Genomic DNA, 26,882 nt, shown 5'->3' with positions numbered 1-26,882 from the left:
AATCTCCATTTTCGGTGATTCGAAACGCCGTTTACGTTTGGACAAAAGGTCCAAACGCATAGAAACAGCTGCGTTTTCAAAAATACCTGTTTAAGTGTGGACGTAGTGTAAAAGAGTTTGGAGATTATTATCACTTTTAAATTTCACATCTGCCTTTCTTTCAAGTTGACCTCAAAATATGTCATATCTTTAAAGAGCGTGTTGTCAAGAGAAAGAGAATGAGCTCCAGAGTTAGTTAGAAATGTACTGTAGGAAAATATTATATAATAAGATGAAGTTATTCATGTCCAGTTATTTACAAATCAGTGCCTGTTATCATTACCTACTCCTACAAAATGTTTGTGTAAAGCTAACATGTGTCATGCTACCCTTTTTACTACAAACTTCTTAAAGTAGGTTTAAAAAGAACAAAGAAAACAAAATGAATATATACGAAATGTAATACAAATACTGTCCAGAGAGTGAGCTGCCTTGGTGGAGGTTTTTTTTTTTTTTGTTGTTGTTGTTGTTAATTTTTTGTATTTGGAGTTTCTGTAATTCTTGCTTGTATTTTCTGTAAACCAGAAAATACAAGCAAGAATTTCAGTTTAAAGAAAGAAAGAAACAAGTTTGTTGTAAAATATGTTTTGATTTCCAAATTCTCATGAAAACCACAAGCCTCCACCCGAAAACTAAGCACAGCTTCTCAAGATGAGTAGTAATTAGATTTTGGTCTCTTTCCCTCTCCCTCTAAGGCAAAGATGCCTTTTGATGCTAACAAGCTTTACTGCAGTGAAATCCTGGCCATCTTGCTGCAGAACAATGACAGTAAGTGTGTCTCACTAAATGGTTTGTGGATTCCAAATGATATTAGTTTATCTTTCATATTTTTGCCAACCTATTTCCATTCTTTTCATTCCTTTTTTCTGCGGGTTTAGGCTTAGTCATGGTCTGTCGCAGCCTTATCTTATTGTGCCCTTTCCGTGCTCCCTTTTCCCTCCCTACATATTTTTCCTCAGTGTTACCTTTTCTTTTCTCTCCCTTTCTTTTTCCTTCCACCACTTTATGACTTCATGTTACCTTTTAATGTTTCTCGTTCTCATTTGTGCATTGGCCGTCTTTCCCGCTAACACTAAAAACCCAGTAGAGCCTCACGTAAACACAGAACTATCTGGTCCTTAAACAAGTAGTCGTTAATGGTACAAGTTACATTGACATTCAGCTGGAGTTGTCTCATTTTAAGCTCACCACCCTTCTCATTCACTCGCGCTGCCTCCATCCTATTCCACTTACCTTTCGAACACAAAATATAATGTAAATCTAAAAAAAAGGTTCTTTTACTAAAGAACATTTTTCTTTCTTTTGAGAAATGCTGCCAGAAATGATGTACCTTATTTGAAGTAAAAGTAAGGCAAATCATACAGCTGCTAAGAAAGAGCCTTGATGTGCTCATTTTAATGTTGAATTGGATTTAAAACTGGACTCTGAAAGAGTGCATTTTAAAATTCAGCATCCCATCCCAGTCCATAAATAGCATGAAAATTGATCATGTTCTCCAGCTCATTCAGCTGTTTATTGTAAAGCGAGCAAAGAAAGGTAAAGGGGGAAAAAGGTCATAGCACATAATATTATTAGTGTTGTGTGTGCCACTTTCTAATGTCAATTTATAGGACGTGTGAGTGTGTGCCAGTTGGGTCTGCTGAGAAGCAGAGGTGTGTTGTGTAATGCTCAGGTCTACATGGAATAACTTGTGAGGATGTGTATTTGTCAATGCCCTCATTTTTCCTCATTTGCTGACTCTCTGGAGGTCCCTCGTAGCAGTTGTGTTCCTCAGTATTTATCCCTTCTGTCGCCCCACCATTTCTCTTGTTTTCCTCTTTCTCTGTCCACTTAAACATTCTTTTTCCTGCTTTCTGTCCTCCCCGCTGCTCACTAAATGTCTTTTTTTGCCACCATCACGACATGATCTCCCTGCTGTCTTTTCCTTTTTATTTTTCTCCTTCACAGATACCAGAGAACTACTGGGTGAGATGGATGGCATTGATGTGTTACTGCAGCAACTATCTGTAAGATTTTTGCTTTTTTTTTTCCCCTTCTATTTTTAGTTTCTTCTGTGCACTACCCTTCATATTTTCCCAACAGCCCTTTGAGAGGCATACACAGGTGAAGCTTTAGTATTTCTCTAATATGAGCTTCTCCAGATCCGTGGTAAATTGTTAGAAATGTAAAAAATAATAAAAGAAAAAAAGAAATGTGCATACTATGTATCCTTTTCAAAATGCTTCCTTTGTTCTCCCGCCTACCTTCTCCAGGTGTTCAAGCGTCACAACCCATCCACAGCTGAAGAGCAGGAGATGATGGAGAACCTGTTTGACGCTCTGTGTTCCTGCCTCATGCTGCCCTCCAATCGTGACCGCTTTCTCAGAGGTGAAGGGCTTCAGCTGATGAATCTCATGCTGAGGTGAGGCTGTGTAAGACGTTGTAGAAATGTAGAAGTGGAACATTCCCTGATGGCTTCATGCTGTAGATGCTCAGTTTTCACCTGGTTGAGAGCCACCCACAATGTCTGCATCTCACATTAATACACTTTTTTTTCTTATGATACTCAGCTACATATTGCACGCTAAAGCCAAGTGTAATTTAGGTTCAGTCTTGTTAACCCTCTACAGAAATCAGCTTTCACTCTCCTGCTGTTGCAGATGTCGACTACAATGTTTTACTTCCCAGTTTCTCTACAAATTGAGTGCTTGGTGGTGGGCCTCTTTGACAGTTCACTCATGTTAACTGTTGCTGTTCACAGCATCTGCCCAGTTAGTGTTTTTGTTTGGCAAGGTAGTGCTATCATTTACTGCCGTGATAATAACTACTGCTTACAAAACATTTTTAATCTTACGGTGGAAACTGTGATATTTCAGGAACTTGATATTGCCATACTAGTAGAACAGGATGATATGACCAAAAATATTTATCCCAATATACATTTGAAAATTTGAGATAACGATATAACTGATGATATAATTGACACTAGACAAAATACTTTACAACTCCACAACTTTATTAGTGCAAAAAACCCCCAAAAAATTCAATGTATTTTCACTTAAACAAGCAGCTGTTTTTTATGTGGATTAAAGTTATATAAATATTTAACAGTTCAAATGCAAATTCCTCGCTGACAGTTTAACCAAAAGGCATTTCCAGTGGAAACTGGCCGACATATCCTCAGCATAACCATGTATAATATCCACAAAACTTAAAAAAGAGGTTATACACACACAATACGGTAATATTATTTTGAAGCACAGTACGTATCACTCTGCAAGGCTCCTGACTACGATAGCCGTGATGCTCCGACAATCCATTAGTGATGTGCGATACCACTGATTTCCTTTCCGATCTGATACCAAGTAAAATTCAAGATGGCATCGACGATACTGATCCGATACCGATACTTTGTACAAAAACTTAATGTTTCATTGTATTTCATAATACAATATATAATTGTATTATGTAATTCTAATAATATAGCTTCGTAATGATTACAGGACATCAGACTACTTGTTTTTATTGCTTAATAATACAGAATTATCATATAGAAATTAAAAAACCCGAAGTTGTGCGCTATTTGAGCACGTTTCCTGCCTGCAGCACTAAAGGACTCCGCGAAAGACGTCTCTCTCCCACTAGCAGCACCTGTCCATATTCATACATAAGGCACATGGGATTATAAGGGGCACTGTCGATTTTCAGAAAAATCAAAGGATTGATTTTAAGTGTGCCGTATTTTCCAAAAAACACGGTAATAACGACGGCCCGCTAGCATGCTCTACCAAAAATAGTGCTTTGGTGTATCTGACGGACGAAAGCTAAACCAGTTCCACACCACTGGAGTTGCAGCATTTTTACAAACCAATTCTGGTTCATCCGTTTCATTCAACGATCCGCTTTCGCCCTTCTCATTCTCCGTCGCCGCCATGCTTTTTCCGCCGTGTGCATATGAAAACAAAGGCACTGCGCATGCGCGTTTTACCCATATTCTATTGCGATATTTCATTTTCTTATCGTTGCCCAACATTATACCGGTATTACTGTGAACAGTATGATATGGCCCAGCCCTACATACTAGCTTCTCTTTACAACATATGGATGCAACGTGTAAAAACTTGTTGCTTATTATTTTGTCCATTATTCATACAACCTTTTAGAAAAGTCAAACTCCAAGGTAAAACAGAGTTCAGGCAATTCAAGGTTCAATTTATTAAATTTTGTCCTTGCCTGGCAACAGGGTATTATAACAGTAAAAATCTACAACTATTGTTATCCTTATTATTATTATTATTATTATTATTATTATATTCTTCACATAGGATTAGCATAACAATGCAAATTTATGCGGTTTAGTTTTTTCTACCACAGTTTTGAATAAATGATGTTAAGCTTTTTAGTAGCAGTAGTACTTGTAAACATGGTTATATTGAAAGGAAAGATGAAAACATTTGAAAATATCTTCTTTTTTCTTTCTTTCTTTTTTTTAATAAAGACTAGTGCAGAACTCATGGCTCGCACAGGGAGAAAAAATTAATTATTCAAGGAACAAGAAACTGTGTAAGAGAACTCCTTCATATATTTGTGAGCTTTAGGAAACCTTGGACTTTAGAGCTCTACATTTTTGCTGCAAAATCTCAACATTTGTGCTATGACAGCTTTCAATTTTAGATTATACTTATGTAATCTACAGCTTATAGTGTCTTCTGTATCTTATGCTACAGTCTCACTAGGTAAAACAGTTGTAAGAGACTACAGCAAGATCCATGTGTAATGAACTTACAGTCTTCTCATGTTTTGAAAGAATTGCTTTGAAGACAGCAGTCTGGTTTGCGACCACTCGGCAGTCAGTTACTGTTCTGAAAGCAGCTTGGTGTTTCAAAATGGCAAAGGAAAAGCAAAAAAGATGGAGTCAGTCTGCTGTCAGTGGTTATTAAATGCAGTGTCTTTATGATAATACAGCAATGAACTGTGATAAATTTGTGAAATTGCAAGGCTGTTGTTGTCTACATACACAGAAATTCAAACTGCTTACATTCAGAAACCAGTCGGAACCGCATGAATCTGAAACAGAAACACAAGATAGTTATGTAATTGCTGTAGGAACACAGTGTAACTGCAAAACGACAGACACAGCAGCATTGCTTTTATTATAGGAATATAACCAAACTCCAACCAAATGGCAATAGCTGAGTCGTTTCCCCTAATTCACATTGATAGATGTGTCTCACTCAGCTTCTGGGTAACCAGCTACTTTCAACTGGTAGGTGAATGTACAGATTTAATGGAACCCCCACCTCCCCAGTTGCAAGTAAGTCGCTGTCTTATTGTTGCTCTAGTGTGACTGAGGCATAAAGCAGAGTCATCAGTCCTTTGCAGTTGAAACAGGGCACTCATTTTAATAATTAGACTGGTTTAGTGCTCTGCCATAAAAATTGATATATGGGTGAATTACTGCAAATGCAGTAATTGCTACATGAGAACGAATTAAATGTGAATAGATAAAACTTAGTGACGCTACTTGCCATATACCTGGCGACAGTTTAGTTTCATCTGCATCATAGATATCGTACATGAACATCCATCCCATCCATCCATTCGCTTCCGCTTATCCTTTTTCAGGGTCGCGGGGGGCGCTGGAGCCTATCCCAGCTGTCATAGGGCGAGAGGCCGGGTACCCCCTGGACAGGTCGCCAGTCTGTTGCAGGGCCAACACACAGGGACAGACAACCATTCGCACTCGCATTCACTCGCACATTCACACCTAGTGGCAATTTGGATTATCCAATTAACCTATCCCCACAAGCTGCATGTCTTTGGACGGTGGGAGGAAGCCGGAGTACCCGGAGGGAACCCACGCAAACACGGGGAGAACATGCAAACTCCACACAGAAAGACCCCGGCCTGACAGTGGAATTGAACTCAGGACCTTCTTGCTGTGCGGCAACAGTGCTAACCACCGTGCCACCGTGCTGCCCGTACATGGACATGTTTGTTGCAATATTGAGTACCAATGAACAGTATCACAAATTCATAAATAGAACTTGGTGTATGAACTTTGTTCTCAGTGTAGTAACGTACAGAAGTACTATAAGTGAAACTTTAAATGACTTCTTCATTGATATAAAAATAAACATTAAACGTCTTGATATAGAATGGGGCCCTTGTGGCACAGCTTTCCTTACGCACCTCTATGCCTGCCATTTCTGCCAGTCCAATCAATCAACAGCTGGTGGACTGCAGCACCGCAGAGATGTGACCTTAAAGATTCATAAAGGCACATTACACGCCTTTATGAAACCTTCACAGCTTCTGCATTATTGTTCTAATAATCACATCACTGGTCACGCAGATTTAATGCTTCGATCAATATCTCATTATTGGAATGCAGAACCCTTTTTCTGGTAAATCATCTACCAGGGGAAAGGAGAGAGTGTCAGAAAAGGAGGTGGGGGAGTAATTACAACAACATATGATGGAGCAGAATATATAACTCTGGGAATGTTGTAAATGTCTTCTTTAGAAAGAAACAAGTTCTGTAATTTTTCACTTCTGAGCACTTCATTGTGCAAGGATGACCTTTATTTGACGCTAAATTCGTGCAGAGAAAACTTCCATTTTATCATATTAAATAATCCTGCTGCAGCCCTCAGTCTTCATGTATTCATTACCTCCCTAACAACATCTCAACAATGTTCCCTCTAAGCTGCGCGCATGTGCAATTGCGCACTGCGGTCTCTGCACACAGAAAATCTGCGTTGCGTACAAAAAAAAATGTAACCTGAATTGAAATTAAAATAAATACTTTAACAATTCTGTTTTGCTGTGTTAGTCAGTAAGTAACTGGCTGCTCCTGTATGGGATTAGAACGATGCCACCTTATCCCATAGTCCAGCCAATAATGCGATTCACATTCGTATATACGCAGCTAGAGCTGGGCGATATGAGATTTTTTCATATCACGATATGTGTTTTTCATTTCAGTCGATAACGATATCTATCACGATATAAGCCAAATAACTATATTTGTAAGATTTAAATGTGCCGTTGCTCACAAGTAAAATGTGAAATAATCAGCAGCTTGTTTTGATTTAAATATTTATTTCTCATAATAAGTTCAACAGGGTAGATGTACTTAAGGAACATGAGACTTTTTCAGATAAATAAAGGCAAATATTGCAAACTACACAAAAGGCAGCCGCTAAAGCGTTTAAGTTTCAAAATAGAACAAACGAAACAGACTAAACTGTCAATTCCACTTAGAAACAAAATATTAATTCTAAAAATAAATCTTAGTTTGTTTTACAGAAGAACAGACAAAACTGACTAACTTTTGTCAATATCAAATAAACTGAGAACTAAAAGGAAATTCTCAATCTCTCCTTGTATAGCTGAGCTTTTCAAACAGTTTTAACAGTTACTTTAGTCTGACAAAAGCCGAATGACGAATTAGCGCTTCCATTCAGAGACTGAGGCTACGTCCACACGTACACGGGTATTTTTGAAAACGGAGATTTTCCATTTTCGTTTTAAAAAATAATCCCGTCCACACATAAAGGCAGAAATGAAGGAAAACGCTGCTATGAACATGCCAAAGCAGCAGGTGGCGCTAGATTCCTAACCGTGCAGAAAGGTTGGCCAATCAGAAGTCTAGAAGCCTCGGTGGGAAAAAGTAAACAAAGCTGCGGCATAGAAGCAGAACCGAGTCGTATGTGTGGAGGGACAGTAACTGTGTGTATATGTAAGCATTTAAACACTGCAGAGAGTAGAATTAACAGTAACAGTATTGTAGAAATTCATTTCACCGAAACAATAACGTGGCGCACAGTGTGACGCATGCACCAGTTTATTGTATTTCCAGACTTGCTTTCGGCACATTTACAGTGCACGCTACTCTGTTTTTTGTCAGACTTGAAATAGCCGAAATACCTTCACACTACGGAACTTCTATGGCTCTTCCGTTCGACAATCTCTCCGGCGTTGGAACCATTATCTGTTTTCTCTTCGGTCACGCTCGGTTGATTTTTCTAGTCGGCACACTCATTTCCTCCATTACCCGCTGGCTGCTTCCCAAACAAACACACGTGCGGCTTGGCACTTGTGCTGTACGTAACAAGTCACGCGACGTGACGCTGCGGCTGTGATTGGTTCGGCTCTGCGCTACTTAATTTGGATTGGCTGACCTTTTTTTTTTTTTTTTTTTTTAAAGAGTACAAGAGCGGCGAGGTCTATCGCGATAGCTTAATTTCTCTATCGAGTAAAAGTTATATCGCGATACATATCGTTATCGTTCTATCGCCCAGCTCTATACGCAGCTAATCAACGTTGTTGTGAGGCTATGACAGCGTCCTTATGTGCCGACTCTGGTGTTTTAGCTAGCAAAGCGGCGTGGCTGAAGCCACGTTAATGACAACGTGAACAACCATTGGAGATGTGAGCAGGACAGACGGAACAATTGACGGAAAAAGTGTGGACTTTATACTAGTTTTTAAATTGTGTTGATAGGCCACGTAAAACCAGAGTTATGATTAAAAATATGCAATGTTTGGTTTCCTTCCTGATTACTATCGTTGTTTATGAAACTGCGTTTTATAAGGAAAACGCTCGAAAGCACTCTCCGCCTGTGAGCAAATACAAAACCAAAAAACCCCCAGCCTTTCCTATTGGTGGAAAAATGTACCATGTCGACCAATCAAAAAATAATATGGTAACATGGCATTTAGTTGTTTAGGAATGGGGGGAAGTTTTAGGAGTGACGGCGGTGTTTTGAGATGTGAGAGATTTGCGACGTTTAGCACAAATCTTGTGTAGTTAGTGTGTAGTGTAGTCAATAGTTTTGTTGTGTGCGTCAGAACAATGAGTGTTACAGGAGTGATGCATCTCCTGTTGTCAGGCCTGCAGGTATCAGGCTTGTGATGTTCTCCTTTATCTCATAGTGGACAGAAATTATTTTTTGGAGTGGCACAAATGATTTGTGTGGCATCAAATTTGATGCAGAACAGCTGATTGTTCTGTAAATAGTTTGAAATATTTATTTAAAAAAAAACGCCTTGGCTGCATTTTTAGGTAAACAGCTGCAAAAAACTTTGTTTGCATAACTCAGTTAGTTTTTTGAAGAAGTAACTACATAATTAATTGCCCAACATTGGTCATTATATACTGTATTTTGCAGACAGAGTTACAGGACTCTCTCCCAGACCACAGACTAACAACAGTATTGTAGAAATTCATTTCACCGAAACAATAACGTGGCGCACAGTGTGACGTCAAAAAATGCGCACACCTTTGACGCTGCGTTTTCTCCGTTTTTCTAGTCCACACGTAAATGCAAAAACGGAGTTTTCAAAAATATCCACCCTGGGCGGAGTTTTCAAAAATCTTCGTTTTCAGTGACCAAAAACGCCGTTTATGTGTGGACGAAAGGTGCAAACGCATAGAAAAATCTGCGTTTTCAAAAATACCCGGGTACGTGTGGACGTAGCCGAGCATGCACCAGTTTATTGTATTTCCAGACTTGCTTTCGGCACAATTTACAGTGAACGCTACTCTGTTTTTTGTCATACTTGAAATAGCCGAAATACCTTCACACTACGGAACTTCTATGGCTCTTCCGTTCGACAATCTCTCCGGCATTGGAACCATCATCTGTTTTCTCTTCGGTCACGCTCGGTTGATTTTTTTCTAGTCGGCACACTCATTTCCTCCATTACCCGGGCGGTACGGTGGCTGGCTGCTTCCCAAACAAATACACATGTGCGGCTTGGCACTTGTGCCGTACGTAACAAGTCACGTGACGTGACGCTGCGGCTGTGATTGGTTTGGCTCTGCGCTACTTAATTTGGATTGGCTGTTCTCTTTTTTTATTTATTTATTTATTTATTTTTAAGAGGACAAGAGCGGCGAGGTCTATCGCAATAGTTTAATTTTTCTATCGAGAAAAAGTTATATCTCAATACATATCGTTATCGTTCTATCGCCCAGCTCTACCCTTTGTCATCATGGCTGTGTGCTTAGGTTAGTTGGAAGATTAACCAGAGTGCTCTGGAGAAGGTTATTACCAAGGATGTTTCTGTGTTTTTCCCTTGAACATGGCTCGTCTTGCAGTTCCTGCTGCCAGAAAAGATCCCCACAGCGTGATGCTGCCACCACCATACTTCACTGTAGGGATGCTATTGACCAGGTGATGAGTGGTGCCTGGTTTCCTCCAGGCATGACGCTTGGCATTGAGGCCAGCGACTTTAGTCTTTGTTTCATCAGACCAGAGAATTTTGTTTATCATGGTCAGCGCGTCCTTTATGCCTTTTGCTGAACTCCAGCAGGGCTGTCATGTGCCTTATTTTGAAAAGTGATTAGTGGAGTGCTGCAGAAATGGTAGGCGTTCTGGAAGGTTTCCTCTCCTCACAGAGCAATGCTGGAGCTTGTTAGATTAGCCATCAGGCTTTGCACTAAGGTCCAGTATAATATGAATAAGGATAATTTTGAACTGTGAATCATAAAAAAAGCTAGGTGTGGTTTAAAAGAGAGATGTAAATTAGAATAAAGATTCACTTTAAACACCGGATCACTTACATTTTCCTTATATTTATGATAAACCACCAACATGCCTAACAAAATAACCCCACATCATACAAAATGTAGTGTTTTTGATCTTTGAGTTACAAAGTAACCAAGATAAACAGAATAATAAAAAAATGAAAAGCTGCTCTACTCACTGTGACGCTTCGATCAAAAGCTCAATTTCAGACCTCTTCAGCCTCATATAACATAAAAGATTTGAGACCTGGTGTCTTGATGAATTCCTGGCAGAGCGAAATATTTGTTAGACCCGCCACTGAAACAGAGTTTTATCAGAGCAGTTTTACAAACACACAGTAAGACTTTTAAATGCATCAGCTTTCATACAAGTTCTTATTAATGTAGTTCCCTGTCTTTTCCAGTGGGATGTAGCCATTTTCTGATCAATCCTCGTAACTGTCTTGCTCAGGTTAATAAACTCTTTTCCAGGTTCTTTGACTTTGTTCTGGTTTAGTCTAATCTAGAATCTGACTGAAATCGAAAACATACTGCTGCTGTCATGCTTGTATCCACTAGATACAACCCACAATCCATTTTTTATGTGACAGCAGAGTAGTTCATGACACCAGGACTTTGAGTTAAGTCAGCTGTCTGTTAGCTGAATTGGCTTCCCTTCAGAAGGTTCCCTTCTGAAAGTACACTGCATATCGCTCCCCCTTGCCCTTCACTGCCGTCCATCATATATAATGTGTCTGTCTGCAGAACCAGACACAACTGCCTGAAATATGTGTCCCTCCTGTGAGATAAACACTGTCATCTGTCATTGGTGGGAATGGAGGAAGTGACACTTTGATAGACAGCTACATTTCCTACAAGAAGTGTGTAGAGCGGACGGGGTTGATGCAAAGAGAAGAGAACAGCATATCCTCGTTATTACTACAATAAATTGATGATGAAAAACAGATGACAATTCATCTTGTCGTGTTTACTCGTTTTCTTTTATTAGTAAAAGCATATATGAGTTTTCATGCATTACATTGGGCCGACAGCCTTTAGGGATATACAACTTAATAAATGATGTGAGTGGAGAATATAGGCAACATTTCATTGTTGCTTGGCAAGCTTGCACGTTCCTGAACGTCTCAAATCTCTCATGCTTAATACTGTGAGTGTTGTTTTACAACTTGTACAAATCAGCTCTTTAAAACTGCACTTATTTGTTGTGAATCAAATATAAAGCAGCTGTGTGTTTGTAAGATATGATTTTTAGTCTGTGAAATGCTATGAAATGCTAAGAATTGTTTAGACCAAGCCCTGGCTTTGAAGAGAGATACTCGAGGGATGTGACATATAGACCCTGAAAGATATTATTATATGTTTATGCACTGCTAAACTGTCAACAACACCTACAGCTACCATAAAGAAGGATTGCCAGGCAGCTGTTTGAGGAATTTTCTGAACCACTACAGAAGTTTAAAGTTGCCACGCAAAAACGCCAAGTATTTGTCAGTAAATTCACAAACCTCACGCTGAGGAGAACAGCGAAAAACGTATTCTTTTATTTTAGATCTGGATCACTTGTATGTTTTGTTTGCAGATAAGAGAACATTCCAAAAGCCAGAAGCAAGTGCTGAAATCCCTTTTATGTGGTGCTCGATAACAAAAGTGTTTGCACAAGTAATTCTTTATGCACTCCACTGTTTATTTTAAGTGCTTAAAATTTCCAGCAGCATAATTGTCAAATACCTTGTTTTTTTGTATCTGTTAATTCTAGTGATCATGTAAAGCTGTGGTCCAATTTAATCCATGTTGTTTGACTCTGCAGGAATAAATATATATTGTTTTTCTGTTAGAAATGAGAACATGCACCTCAAGGCTGAAATTTCATGTAGATATAAATGCATTAAAAAAATGGCATGTCTGTTATCGGTGTCTCAATACCGTTAGCTAGACTTTTCCAGGACAAAATAAAAAAGCCTGCATTTAAGATTTATTCAGTGTTTCTTCTCTATCCTGCAGAGAAAAGAAGATGTCCCGAACCAGTGCTCTGAAGGTCCTGGACCATGGAATGATTGGACCAGAGGGAACAGATAACTGCCATAAATTTGTGGACATCTTGGGGTTGCGAACAATCTTCCCGCTTTTCATGAAAACTCCTAAGAAGATGAGAAAAACTGGTGTTTCAGAGCGGGAGCATGAAGGTCAGTTACTAATTACAGCAGGTCAGCGAGGCTGTGTTCAGCTGTAATCTTGTTACCTTGTTTTGATCTCTTGGAGTAGAGTGACACGTTGGTTCAAGCAATGAAAAAGAAATTATTGCAACATTTCTAAACTGCGTAAAATCTAGGGGGACAAAATATTGATGGGATTGGACTGTTTTTGGTTTCATTTTCTCAGAGACATTATCAATACACTGGTGCCAATGTATTGACTTTTTCACTTTGTGTCAGTACTTCATGACTCCTCGTGGTGGCACTTTTCAAATGTCTACAAAGCACAGCGTTTGAGAGCAGGGAAAAGGCAAAAACCTGAAGAGATGCAGCCTTGAAATTGGTTAATGTTAGTTGCATAAAGTTTTTGCATTTTTCTTCTTCTTTGAGTTAAACAGACATTGTGATGTGTTAAAGATAATTGTTTTGAATAATGTTCAACATCACAGTGTTGCTGTATTGCGATTCTAGGTTTTAAATGGGCCCTGGGACTAAATGATAAAACACTGTAGCTTTAATGAACTCGGCTGCTCACAGAACTAAACAAACTGTGGTTCATTTTTAATTGTGACCATACCTGAAAAGACATGTCCCTCTTTAAACCTTTGTATGAGGGGCAGCAAATCTCTTTTTAAAGTTATGGTGACTCTTCAGAATCAGAATACTTTATTAATCCCTAGGGAAATTATGTGGGTTACAGTTGCTCCAGTACACTAGCGTCAACAAAAACAAACTAGACTATTTGTCAACACAGTATGTTAAGATATGAGGACTGGCACAATATATACAAGTCACCGAGTAATAAATATTCAGGGTTTACAGATGTGATTCTAAACGAATATCAAGAAATTGACAGTTGTTGTTTTATATCTTCTCTTTGACCAAGATAGAAATTTAGGAGTAACATGGCCTTACAAACCCAACAGTGAGATCTTAAGAGATCCACAGCCTACAGCTCTTCAATGGGGTGTCACAGGGTCCCCAGGAAAAAAAATTGTAAATGTAAAATAATAAAATAAATATTCTTCTGTAGCAATAACAAAGTATAACATAAATTATTCTGTAGCAATTGCCGCAGAATATCCAGTAATGTCCCTGCCTACAATTAAACACATTCACTTTCTGAAAATTAGAGGCATCTGCTGTGGCAGATGGGTGCAAACCTTTTACCACAAACTTAGTCACTGCTCGGTGACATTCGTCTATCGTGGCCTGAAAGGAGACGCTACCGGTAGACTGCAGCGAGAACTGCCAGCATCTGAGCCAGACTCTGTCTGTCTCTCTCATCATGGTCACCTAAATGCACAGTAAAGGCAGGTTTTGTAATAAGGCAGATCGTGCTAACATAATATGCACTGTTTACCTGCCGCATTAACGGGAGAGGACATGCAAACGTTACCGCTGCTGCTGGGTTGAGATTCACGAGTCCGGAGCGGAATTAAAAACACGACATTCATTTAAGGTTATCACGTGTTTTGTGAGCAAATGCTTTTGCATATTCGTAGTGTTTCCTCCCTTAAATGAAGTATCTACTTTGCAAGTATTGCTAGTAAAGTATAACCTAACTTTTGAGCGTTTGAGCCGCCATGTTTCCTGCCAGGTAAATGACGCTCCGCAACATGGTGACGTCATTCGGGGCGACTGGAATCGATAAGGGAATCGTTTGCAAAAATGGCAAACAATTCCAAGGAATGGAAACAGTGGGAACCGGTTCTCAACAAGAACCGTTTTTCGATACCCATCCCTACTTGTTTCTGCTCCTGTTTTCTAGTTTTCTGCAACGTCTAGTCACACTCATTTCCTGCAGGCGCTCTCAGTCCTAATCTGCTCATGTATCATGGTTTGCTACCTCTTTGGCCTGTCAGTTTACACTATCAATCCAATCTTGATTGATTTTCCTGCCTGTGCTCTCGAACCTCTCTTGTCTCTGAGTGAGAGATAGGAAGCGCAAACGAGAGACGGCGAGAGAGACGTAGGTTCGTGTCATACACGACAAGTGAGTAAAAATGGAGAGGAGACTGAAGGAAGAGGAGGTAGACAGCTTGTCCATCTCTCTGCCCTTTGTTTGATTATCAACGACCGAGACGTAAAATCCTTCCTCTCCTTCTGTTCGTATTAATTAGGTTTCATATGTCAGCTGGGGCTTGCTTGCTCTGCAGAGAAGAACAAATTGTCTTCCATTGTGTCCCATTTTCACCCAGGGACTCAATAAATTAACCTTTGACCCCCTTGAAGAGCAGGACCAAGATAATAAAGCCCCCCCTCAGTGTGTTGAAGCCTCTGGCAGGGCAGACATACTCTTAAAAGACTAATGTGGAAATCCATCCCCAAGGTTCTCCCAGCCCTTGAATTTTGACAAATGTGGTCTTCATGGGTTTGTATTTGACAACATAAGCTGTGTTTGGAGATCAACAGTGTGATATGCAGTAATGATTAAAGAGGTCAAGCTCAGAATCAGAAAATGATGTTTTTAGGCCAAATCAAACCATGCTCAGTTGGGCTGATTTGTGGTCTTCAAGGGAAAAACTGGGGAATTACTACTGGTCCTTTTTATAGGCATCATTACATGACATTATTATACATATATATATATATATATATATATATATATATATTTATATTTATTAGGGGTGCAACGATACACAAAATTCACGGTTCGGTTCGATACTTTGGTGTGGTGTTTTTCAGTCGGGGTACCAAAATCTATCTCTGCCCTGCCCGTCGGGCTATTGTAGGAAGGATAAATATATGTCAATGCTTTTGCATTCTTTCGGAAATGTAGCTGGGTAATTATGTCATTGGCATCGGTGAGCCACTGTCAATATGTGACATATTGAAATCGCGTTTGAATTTGCGCTTGTTTTTTTGCTTTCACTTTGCAATCGCGCGAACTGTGTATAGAGAGCGACAGCACTGATCTGTGAGTGATGATAATTTGTGCACCAATTCCTCTGACATCGTCTTATTAATCGTTAGCTTACTATGCAAACATGACAAGTGAAATCTCCCGCAGCTTAAACATGTGAGAGGTTGATCGCGCAGAGAATCGCTGAGCTTATGTGAGTGCGTGTGTAAAAGCAGCAGGATTTATATTTGACTACGATGACCTGGATGACTGAGAACCTTCACAGACAGATATATATTTTAGTTCTGCTGAGCCAAATAAGACAGGTCAGGGTGAAGAAGTGACAGCCAAAGAAAAGCTTACCACAAAACGGAGAAGTTATGACAAATCAGACTATAAGGCAAAAAGAAAGTGCAGCTTTATGGTTTCATGGACAAAAGAATTTCTGTGGCTGCAATATGACAAGCTAAATAACCAGGGCTGCACATAAGTGGTCCGCAGGTGCGCATTCGCTGTCAAAATAAAAAACACGCACAAGGGTTAGGGTTAAATTTAAAAACTGTACTTTTGAGTTAAAATATATATTTATAATTTTAATAAATGACAAATTAAAAAGGCATGAACATTTTTTTTGTATCGAAAAAATATCGAACCGTGACACCAAAGTATCGAACCGAACCGAACCGTGAATTTTGTGTATCGTTGCACCCCTAATATATATATATAATTTATTTATTTTTTTTTTAAATCATAAATGCAGAACAGTTCCTACTGAAGGTGGAAGTAGGCAGGTGGAATTTATTACATATGCACTAAATGCATTTCTCTTAAATGTCAAGATTTTCAACTTCTCTTGTAAACTGCAAACTACAAAAATGTTCAAAAATATTACATTTTTGGATTTGGAGAGTTAAAATATTTTCCCTCCTATGGAATATATTCCTATGGAATGTGAGGTCTTTTAATTAAATGGGTGGCTGTGTCTCTGGAGGTGTCGCAAGCCATCCACTAATGCGAACGTGAGTGGTTTGATCCCTGGCTCCTTGAGTTTTGAAAGCATCGCTTGGAGTGGTAGCTATAGAGTGCTTAAACACATACATCAAAGTGCTGTATTAAATGTGTGTATGAATCAGTGAATGTTGCTTCTAGTAAAGAACATTTCAAAGCTCAGCGTGGAAAAGCCCTATAGAAGCCCCAGTTAATCTAACTTAATCTTCCATGTTTTTATCCAAAGCTACAAAGAGGATGGTTCACTCGAACAAATTTCTACATTTCTCTTAACAGTTCAAGATTTCTATTAATGATAAAGAGGAAAAGGTTATACCAGCAACACCAAAACACTGCACATATTTCCTGTCAGATATAAGCAACAGGCATACAATGAATTCAAAATTGTCTTTTAAGTGTTTTGTTTATTCTAATTTTTATGCAGCATTACACCAACTAGTAAATTACAAACTTTTTATTGAAACATTGTGTGTGTGTGTGTGTGTGTGTGTGTGTGTGTGTGTGTGTGTGTGTGTGTGTGTGGGCACACCAGCTGCTTTAGCTGCCTTTTTACTTTACTTATATTTACTTTGTTGAACTTGTGTGGACAGCTGTTTGCCTCCACCACTGTGCATGAAGCAGACTAATTCTGATTTTGTGCATCTCTACTATTTTCTATTTTATTTTTTTTATTTATTTTTTTTTCAAATACAAACATAATCATTGGGGGGAGGGGGACTCAAAATAACTTCGTAGAATCAATATAGTGCTCCTAGTTTGATATTTGGCACATGATTACTGTTATTATTCTCTGTGGTTACAAATGGGACCTGCGTAACTCTCCCAATCACGTCTGTATTGATTCGTCAAACAGCAATAGATGTAATGAGTTGCCTGTCACAATATAAGAGTGAACCCTCCTTCTCCGTAAGACTTCTAATTGAATATGGTGTGACTCAAGTGGTTCTCTGGAATAACATAACAGCGTAGATTAATTAACTATCATGCGCTTCAAACAGAAGTAATTAGGAAGTATGCACCTCGCTGTCCTTCTATCCACAGTCCCCTTGGTTACATTCACTCTATTAGTCTCTCTATCATAAACCTTTTTGTGAAGACTGATCCCTGTGAAATCCTTTTTGAAATTAGCATAGCCCAAATGACCAGGGATTGCCAGACCAAGTTAGCACACAGAATGACATAATTAATAGGGCATTGTAAGTGACGAGAAAACACTGAAAAGACGCGGAAAAAAGAAAAACCCAAACAACAAATTACATTTCTGTGCTCATAAGTATTCTTGTCTCGACTCCGCCATTCACCTTGTTTTAGGGTCTCGGTTTATTGGTGTATGTACTCTGTCATTACCAGTGAAATGAGATTGTATGATGGAAATTGGTGGCAGCCGGTTGTTATATTTAGGTGGCTAATGATGTGAGCGAGTGCGGGAGGGAACAGAAGTAAACAACTAATTTACATGGTGAGGCACAATAGTCCTAGCTCTTTCTCCAGCTCCAACTCAGAAAAGTTTTTTTTTATTTTGTGTGTGCACTTGTGTGCATGTGCGTGTTTGTTTGGTGGTGAGAGAGGGAACAGAGGCCTTTGTGCATGATACATTTTGAATGCCACACAAACACCTTCCAGTGCTGCGAACGGCCGTATCGCGACCCTTATTTTCTAATGACTGCACTACTATAGGTAATGAGTGAGACATGCTGCCAGAAAGAGACCAGAAGCACCATCATGTTTTATGGCTCTGCAGGTCTGCAAGATATACACGTTGTGGGTATAAAAGATGGAATAGACCATTTGATGGAAATGGCATCCCTTTATGAAAGCAACTCCACTCCTCCTCGTCCTCAAGAAGAGATTTCATTACAAAGACGAAACATCAAACTCTATCATCTTATTACTTTATCACAAGCATCTCTTCTCTGATATTAACAAATGAGATTTTTTTTTCTTAAAGCATGAATGCATAGTAAAATATATGACATTAGATAAGTGACTATAATGGAAAAACTTGGTTATCTAGATATTAAGATGAAACTTGTATATTTCGGGAAAAAAGCCCAGAATCAAATAGAAATCTCCTTTATTCATCCTTCTCCCAGCACAGACGTTTTAGGCATAGATTGGTATCAGTAACATTTTACAAGTATGATTGCAAACTGTGTTGTCGTAGTCGTGCTGTGTTAATCCTATTATTAGTGTATTTCAGAGGGAGAGATATGCTTTTAGAGCCTTGTGTAAAGACATATCTAATTAACATCTTCTTCATATTTGGTCTTTCCTCTGTAGGGGGATCATGTTTTATCTCTGTAAACTTTAACAAAATGTGCTGGGGTATATTAACTTGTACTGTATATAAACGGTTTATTTCAACAGACTGATCAGAAAGGGACTTGGACAACATTTAGGCGAAATGTATTACTTAGTAGTAGGGCTGGGCCATATTATACCGTTCACGATAATACCAGTACAACGTTAGGCAACAATAAGAAAATGAAATATCGCGATAGAATATGGGTAAAACGTGCATGCACAGTGCCTTTGTTTTCATACGCACATGGCCGAAAAAGCATGGCGGCAACGGAGAATGAGAAGGGAGAAAGCGGATCGTTGAGTGAGGATGAACCAGATTTGGTTTGTAAAAATGGTGCCACTTCAGTGATGTGGAACTGGTTTGGTGTTTGTCTGTCAGATACCCACTAAAGTACATTTCTTTTTGTAGAACATGCAAGCGGGCCGTCGTTATTGCCAAATTTGTCGGACTAAGGTGCTCGTAAATCTGGGAGTAATCTGTGTCCTAAACTCCCAACTCCCAAGGTCCCAAAGTCAAACGAACACTGCGGCATCACAGAGTTAAAAACTGTCTAAATTCTTTCATCTTTAATAAAGCAATCAGCATTGCTGCTTTACCAGGTTTAACTATGAAGTTTAACATCCAGGCATCAATGAAAACAGAATTTATTACATTTAACGGAGTTAGAAGTTAACAGGAAGTTAGCTCGCTATTTTCGCTAGTTACCTATGCATGATATACCATGTTCTGCTGAGAGGTTTCTGAAAAAATTCAAACGTACAGCTCTGCTATCACTTCCAGACAGGAAACTAAACAGCAGTGACGTTTGTAGGGTTACTGAGGTTGGGCTAGCTGGTATATAACGATGTGCTACGTGATCACTAGCGGCACAGCTATGTTAGCATAACATAAACAGTGAAGCTGGAGGATGAACACTAACACTTTTCCACTCAATAAAAGTTAACGTGAGGGTTCCTGACGGTTAGAGACAAATGCAATCGCATGGCAGGATGCTGTAAACGGACCAAACTTAAGTCAGGAGAACAACTGAGACAATCCATCCACAATAGAAGGTTAGTCATTAATATACTGCAACAACATGGGAATAGAGCAGCTGTGATAGAATACAGCATTAATGAATCCATGGTACAGAAGTGGAGGAAGCAAGAAAAATGAGTTGAATAAAGTTTGATTTATCTGACTGCTTTGTTTTGCTTAATGTGCCTTATAATCCTGTGCACCTTATGGTCCGAAAAATACATATTAGACTTTTTTTATTTGGCACACTGCAGTTTAATGTTGCAAAGCACCTCTTTTTAACTTCAGTGGATATTATACATGGTTATGCTCAGGATATGTCAGCCCATTTCTACTGGAAATGGCTTTTGGTTAAACTTTCAGCAAGGAATTTGCATTTGCACTGTTAAATTTTTAAATAGCTTTAATGCATATAAAAAACAGCTGCTTGTTTAAGTGAAAATAAATGGATGGGGTTTTTTTGCGCTGGTAAAGTTGTGGAGTTGTATTTTGTCTCGCATCAATTATATCGTCAGTTATATCGTTATCGCAAATTTTCAAATATATATTGTGATAAATATTTTTGGCCATATCGCCCTGCTCTACTTAGTAGTAGTAGCAAGTAATAAACTCAGCCGTTTCCAATGCACGGGTTGTTTGGTGCAACAAGGTGGAACAAATATATAATATACTAATATTATACCGTACAAAAAGCTTCTTTTTTTTGTTTTGTTTATAAGACCTATTGTAGTTTTTAGAAAATGATTGCTCTGCGGTCATATACTGTCTGTCAGAAATGGATTAATAGCATGGGTTAAAATGGGATTTGGCAGGTAGCTGTGAACCCTTGTTCTCTGGTGTAACCATGCAGCAAGGGAAAAAAATCACTTAGAAATAAGAGACGTAAATTGTATCGTGAGCTCTAGTTTATTTTCTTTGCATACAGGTTGTGACCAGCTGACCCATGCTGCTGTTGCTGCTTTAGGTTTTATTGCACTTTGTAAATTAGATAGTTTAACAAAATTTAAATTACTGTCTGCTACTCTTGATATAATCTGACATTTACCAAGAACACCAGAGCTTGCCCTGCATCGGTCCATGCAGTCTTCATCAGAATACTGCGCAATAACCAGTTTAGCCTGCACGAAAGTGTATTTTGATGCAACAAAACTGCTGTACTTCATTTTGTTTTTATGTTTTTCACTATATGAAAAAAATACATAAATTCAGCAACAGATCATCAATAAATCCTGGAGCTATTGTAAAAAAAAATCTCTAAATTTAGAACTTTACCCAACCTTTAGATTTTTAGCGTTTCAGATTTCACTGAGCAGTCCTTACCTCTGAAAATAATCTCACAGCTTCTTCTACGGTCCTCTCTTTTTAACACCTTTCTCTGTCTCTGAAAATGAATTATCACACATGAACATTTTTCCTTCCCTTCTGATCTTCTGTAGTTTTAGCCAGGCAACTTTATTGATATCTGGAGCATGAATACGTCAAAGTGATTACAAGAAGAAAGGATGTGTTGAAGACATAAGTTGACTGTGGGATGACATTACTTTCTAAGTACTGAACAAGCATCTTCATCCCATCAACTGTGAGCAACATACAAGTTGCAACACAGAGGTAAATAACTTTCTTGATAGTTTTCTTTAGGAAACTGCCTGTCAGATTAGACTACTAATTCCACTTTAACACCTGTTTAGAAGCAATAAAAGTGCAACCTTAAAATTCTCTTATCTTACCTGGCGGAGCTGTCTGCGTGTGTCCAGTACAGTCAGATATTGATTTAACCTGACAGCTGCTTTTTTTTTTCGTTGGAAAAAATGGTCTGAAATATGCATGCTGAGCAGACGTCAAGTGTCCTGCCACAAATTCCAACCTGGCAGCATCCTTGCTCAATTCCATTAGTAAAGGAACTCTTATTGTTTGCTACATCTCAGAAAGGACAACATTAGATGTCCCATACAAATTGCATACAAATTGCTTCATTGCCTGTAGTTCATCTGTGATCATGGCTATTCTGACAAATATAGACTAGAACCAGATATACTTTGTATACAAAAACTGCTCCCATAAAGAAAAACTGTACTGTATAATGTGTTACAAAGTCTGAAAATCTTACTGAGAAACATAATGAATGAATCCGAAGATGTGAACTTGGGTCTCTTTCTCCAGACCTTATCCTCCAGAGGAACTTCTAAAAGCCTTTTACTCACCAAGTCCATTGCAAAAAAGTGATGCTAAATTCTGAATTTTTTGGATATGAACTTGCATTTTAGTGGAAAAAGAAAAGTCGAAATTTAGTGATGACAAGCTGGACCTGGTCTTTCTGCACAGAAAAAGGATGAAATGGAGATTCTGGGTTCATCCAATTCTCAAGACAAGCAAGCACCAGGGAGAATTTCATGGTTTGAGCCAAGATTTCAAGCTCTATCATGGCCACTTTCGTACATATTTCAGGATCTCAGTTGGGCAGTTTGAGCTTTTGCTTTTAGAGTTGGGACCACATTTCAGACAGAAAAACAATTTTAGAGAGCCAATTGAGCCGAAGCAGCATCTATCTGTGTCTGAGGTAAAATAGTATTATTTTACTATTTGTATATCCAGTACCTGTGCGCATTTTGAGCTGCAAGCACAGTGGTCTGATTGGTCAGATCTGTTTATTCGCATCTGAAAATTCAAGCTTGGTTAAAAGAAAAACAAATGCCACAAAGTCTTCTATGGAAATTGTGCGGTTGGTGTGTACAGCTGTATTAAGAAGAATAATTTTAACTCACAAAATATTCAAACAGATTCTGCATGTCATGTGTGTTAAGTCATCAGGATGGCCTGCATTTTGTCAACAGGAGCATAAATAAACCTTAATTTTTGTCATTTCTGCCCACAAATCCATTTCTGCTTCCAAGAACATACTCTCAGATACCTGTTTATGTACTCATCTGAGGAACCGTGAAGATGCTAATTAAACAGATGACTGCTTCAATTATGACAAAAATAGGACAGAAACATTAGTTACTGTGGCAGCTGAAAACATCCAGGACTGCAAATTTCCACCCAAGTTCCCAAATTATCAGACTGTGTACCCACCAACAGGTATTGGAACAAGATGTATTATGCATTTCCTAGGGGCAATATGTAGATTAAGTTTTTAAACTTAGCCAAGCTAATGATAGCAAATTGATAGCAATGAAATAAATCAAACAAACAAAACCACAATTCATTCATGCTCCTTCAGGTACCTCCTGACAGTCTATCCTGTGGTGCTGAGAGGCTGATTGCTCTCCCTAGGGTGCTCTTAGTCCAGACTCAATCAGTCTATCATTTAGCTACCACCTATCTGTTCTTCTGTCATTCAGAATTACACCATGCTTCCTTTAACTGTCAATCAATAAATGAATCCAGGCCCCTCAGGGTTATTTGCATGTTAACTTAGTGCTATGGATCCCCTGGGGCAAGGCAAATGAAAATGATGAATGATTGGAGGAGGATGAGTGAATATTTGCAATTGGAATATTATGCATTGGGTAATGTGAGTGCAAATATTTCTAGGAATATTTGACAGGGACCTTGTTCACTGTTGTGAAGTAGTTTAACTTTACTCGAGGGTTTCGTGCATTACTTTTTGGAAGTGCAAACACTAACAGCAGTCTCGCGTTGTCTTATTGTCAGCAATGATGTAACTCTAACACGGTGAGGTAGGCTTTTCAGACGACATTGTTGCTTGACATTTATAACGGCAATATCCATTGATCTAGTGTTGTTTTTAAAGGACTTTGTTGTGGATTGCCCCCCCCCCCCCCCCCCCCCCCCAGTTGTTACACTCATTATTCAAAAGTTTTGGTTACTTGTATAACCTCTGTTCTCTGAAAACCAATTGTGGTATCTCACTATGGGAGATATAGCCTACTCCCAGATTGCTAATGATCGGACAGGACAAAATGAGTTTAGCCACCTCTGGCTCTCAGCAACAAATGGCAGAGGAAAAGCTGATAGATCCTGGGGCAGCTATAGGTAGACTCCCTAACCTTAGGCATGAAGGCAGGGGCGCAGAGCCACCTTATAAAATTATTATAAGGATGGGGGACAAACTGCAGACAGGAACAGGACATAGATAAGTCATTCATAGCATGCAAATCACTCATTGTTTTCGCTGATGCCAAAGCCAGCAATAGGATGGGTGCATCCTCGCTTAATGGCGTGCCCTTGTTTCTTAACGAAAAGAACAGAGGACATTGTGCATTTTTGTGTGATGCGAACAGATCTGTCCGAACCTCTCCCACAGCTGTTGCACCATTTCTGAATTGGGTCTAAACTCCCGGTAGAGTTGATTCCCTCTAGAGAGCAGATCTGCCATGGTGTTCAACACACTGGGAATGTGTGTCGTGCGTAATGACAGGAGGTGTTTGCTGCTGCACGTAATCAGGCTGTGTGTCAGTCTGTGCAAAGTTACAGAGCAAGTTCCTCATGACGGTGTATATACGCACTGCTGTTATGTCTGTTTTAACTAAGATATGACAACTTTTCAGAAGCGGCAAAAAACACTTCAGCTAGAGCTGGGCGATATGAGATTTTTTCATATCAAGATATGTTTTTTTCATTTCAGGCGATAACGATATCTATCACGATATAAGCCAAATAACTATATTTGTAAGATTTAAATGTGCCGTTGCTCACGAGTAAAATGTGAAATAATCAGCAGCTTGTTTTTAAATATTTATTTCCCATAATAAGTTCAACAGGGTAGATGTACTTAAGGAACATGAGACTTTTTCAGATAGATAAAGGCAAATATTGCAAACTACACAAAAGGCAGCCGCTAAAGCGTTTAAGTTTCAAAATAGAACAAACGAAACAGACTAAATTGTCAATTCCACTTAGAAACAAAATATTAATTCTAAAAATAAATCTTAGTTTGTTTTACAGAAGAACAGACAAAACTGACTAACTTTTGTCAATATCAAATAAACAGAACTAAAAGGAAATTCTCAATCTCTCCTTGTTGTATAGCTGAGCTTTTCAAACAGTTTTAACAGTTACTTTAGTCTGACAAAAGCCGAATGACGAATTAGCGCTTCCATTCAGAGACTGAGGCTACGTCCACACGTACACGGGTATTTTTGAAAACGGAGATTTTCCGTTTTCGTTTTAAAAAATAATCCCGTCCACACATAAAGGCAGAAATGAAGGAAAACGCTGCTATGAACATGCCAAAGCAGCAGGTGGCGCTAGATTCCTAACCGTGCAGAAATGTTGGCCAATCAGAAGTCTAGAAGCCTCGGTGGGAAAAAGTAAACAAAGCTGGGGCATAGAAGCAGAACTGAGTCGTATGTGTGGAGGGACAGTAACTGTGTGTATATGTAAGCATTTAAACACTGCAGAGAGTAGAATTAACAGTATTGTAGAAATTCATTTCACCGAAACAATAACGTGGCGCACACCTTTGACGCTGCGTTTTCTCCGTTTTTCTAGTCCACACGTAAATGCAAAAACAGAGTTTTCAAAAATCTTCGTTTTCAGTGACCAAAAACGCCGTTTACGTGTGGACGAAAGGTGCAAAAGCATAGAAAAATCTGCGTTTTCAAAAATACCCGGGTACGTGTGGACGTAGCGCATGCACCAGTTTATTGTATTTCCAGTAGGGCTGAACGATTATGGAAAATAATCTAATTGCGATTTTTTGCCCCAATATTGCAATTGCGATGCGATATGCGATTATTTTTTAAGGTCTTTGTCTTCTGTATTATTAAACAAAGACAAGCAATACATCATATAGTATGGCCAATACTATATTACATTAATTTTAAACTGTTCTTTCCTGGAAGACAGACCTCTGTTATGATGACATGAGGTGATGCATGAATTGATGACTGACATTTTTATTTAACTTCTTCAATCACAACAGTATATTTGAACATACACAATAGTTTATTTTTAGCTTACAAACATCTGAGCATAAAGTGCTGACAAGGAACCCTGGTGTAAACATTAAAATGAAAGTCAGTACAATGTGCAGATTGCAGAAATATACATAAACAAAATCAGTGGCTTTACCACACTCAGTTTTTCGACATCTGTGAACTACTAGACAGTCATTCAATTAAAAAATAATATTAAATAAATAAAACTAATAAATAAAAAATACACACATCTTACTGATCTCTGCAGTCAGTAACATTACACATAAAGTGCAAACATAATAGCAATTGTATAAACACACACACAAACACGCCTTTAAAATTTAAAGGCGTGAAATTGGACGGTCTAGCCTTCTGAATCAGAAGGCTAGTTCTGATTAGCGTCACCGCTGTCTCGGTGGAGTTTAATAAACTCGGCTGTCTGCTTCTTGCTATCTAAAATATAACCAGACACTGGTGTAAATTCTCGACTGTCTCATACTTCTGTTTAATCAGTTTTCTGTTTGACGTTTAGTCAGCTGTGTGAAAACCAAGGAGGAACCCACCCGGGGGATTAATAAAGTTTTATTTTATCTAATCTAATAACTTTAATCTCAGCCAAACCGATTTACTCACGAACAAACAAAACACTGAAAAAAGCCCAACAATAACATTTTTAGGTTGTCTAAGTGACTTATATATTACGTTTAACCCGAGCAGCGAAACTCCGCGGTGATCTGAAAATGATGTGCCGGGAGTTGTGCCGTTCTCGGCCGCATCAGTAACCCTCGAGCTCCCGGCTAGCTGTCGAGCTGGTGGGTAGCAGACGCCTCTGAAAACGTCGAAGCACTTTTGCAAATATGGGATATCTTGATAAACCGAGCAGATATTTGATGTTTACACAACTACTTTCTCACCTGAAAATATGTTAAAAGTTTATTTTGTGACCCAGAAAGATTAGTATGAGTAATTTTAAAACTTAGTAGCGGCCGCCATTGCTGGAAACTGGAGTTTGGCTGGGCCGCGCTATGAATTCTGGGATATGGTAGTAATTTGGACAGCCTTCGGCGCGTCGCTGTGAC

At 38.8% G+C, this 26,882-nt stretch overlaps 1 protein-coding gene and 1 long non-coding RNA gene across 3 annotated transcripts in view; one reads left to right on the top strand and one right to left on the bottom strand.

Annotated features, from left to right (window-relative positions):
* ctnnbl1 (catenin, beta like 1) overlaps positions 1-26,882 on the top strand; it is a 79,089-nt gene that overhangs the window by 15,572 nt on the left and 36,635 nt on the right. The window contains exons 8-11 of the mRNA XM_082517918.1: positions 735-807; positions 1,987-2,045; positions 2,292-2,440; positions 12,556-12,737. Coding sequence (XP_082374044.1) covers positions 735-807; positions 1,987-2,045; positions 2,292-2,440; positions 12,556-12,737 — 463 coding nt within the window. The remainder of the gene's footprint in view (positions 1-734; positions 808-1,986; positions 2,046-2,291; positions 2,441-12,555; positions 12,738-26,882) is intronic.
* LOC309696625 lies at positions 2,584-8,957 on the bottom strand. Of its 2 annotated transcripts, none has more exons than XR_014273564.1 (3): positions 7,951-8,957; positions 5,554-5,719; positions 2,584-5,085 (listed from the first exon to the last, which is right to left on the bottom strand). It is a non-coding gene; the product is annotated as an uncharacterized lncRNA (long non-coding RNA). The 2 variants fall into 2 exon arrangements; XR_014273565.1 differs by lacking the exon at positions 5,554-5,719 and having other exon boundaries at positions 2,584-4,890; positions 5,057-5,085.

Source organism: Aulonocara stuartgranti (genome assembly GCF_965226115.1).
Source record: "Aulonocara stuartgranti genome assembly, chromosome: 20".
NCBI lineage: Eukaryota > Metazoa > Chordata > Actinopteri > Cichliformes > Cichlidae > Aulonocara > Aulonocara stuartgranti.
Note: the sequence above shows the minus strand (reverse complement) of the source record. Positions and strands in the feature narration are given on the sequence as shown.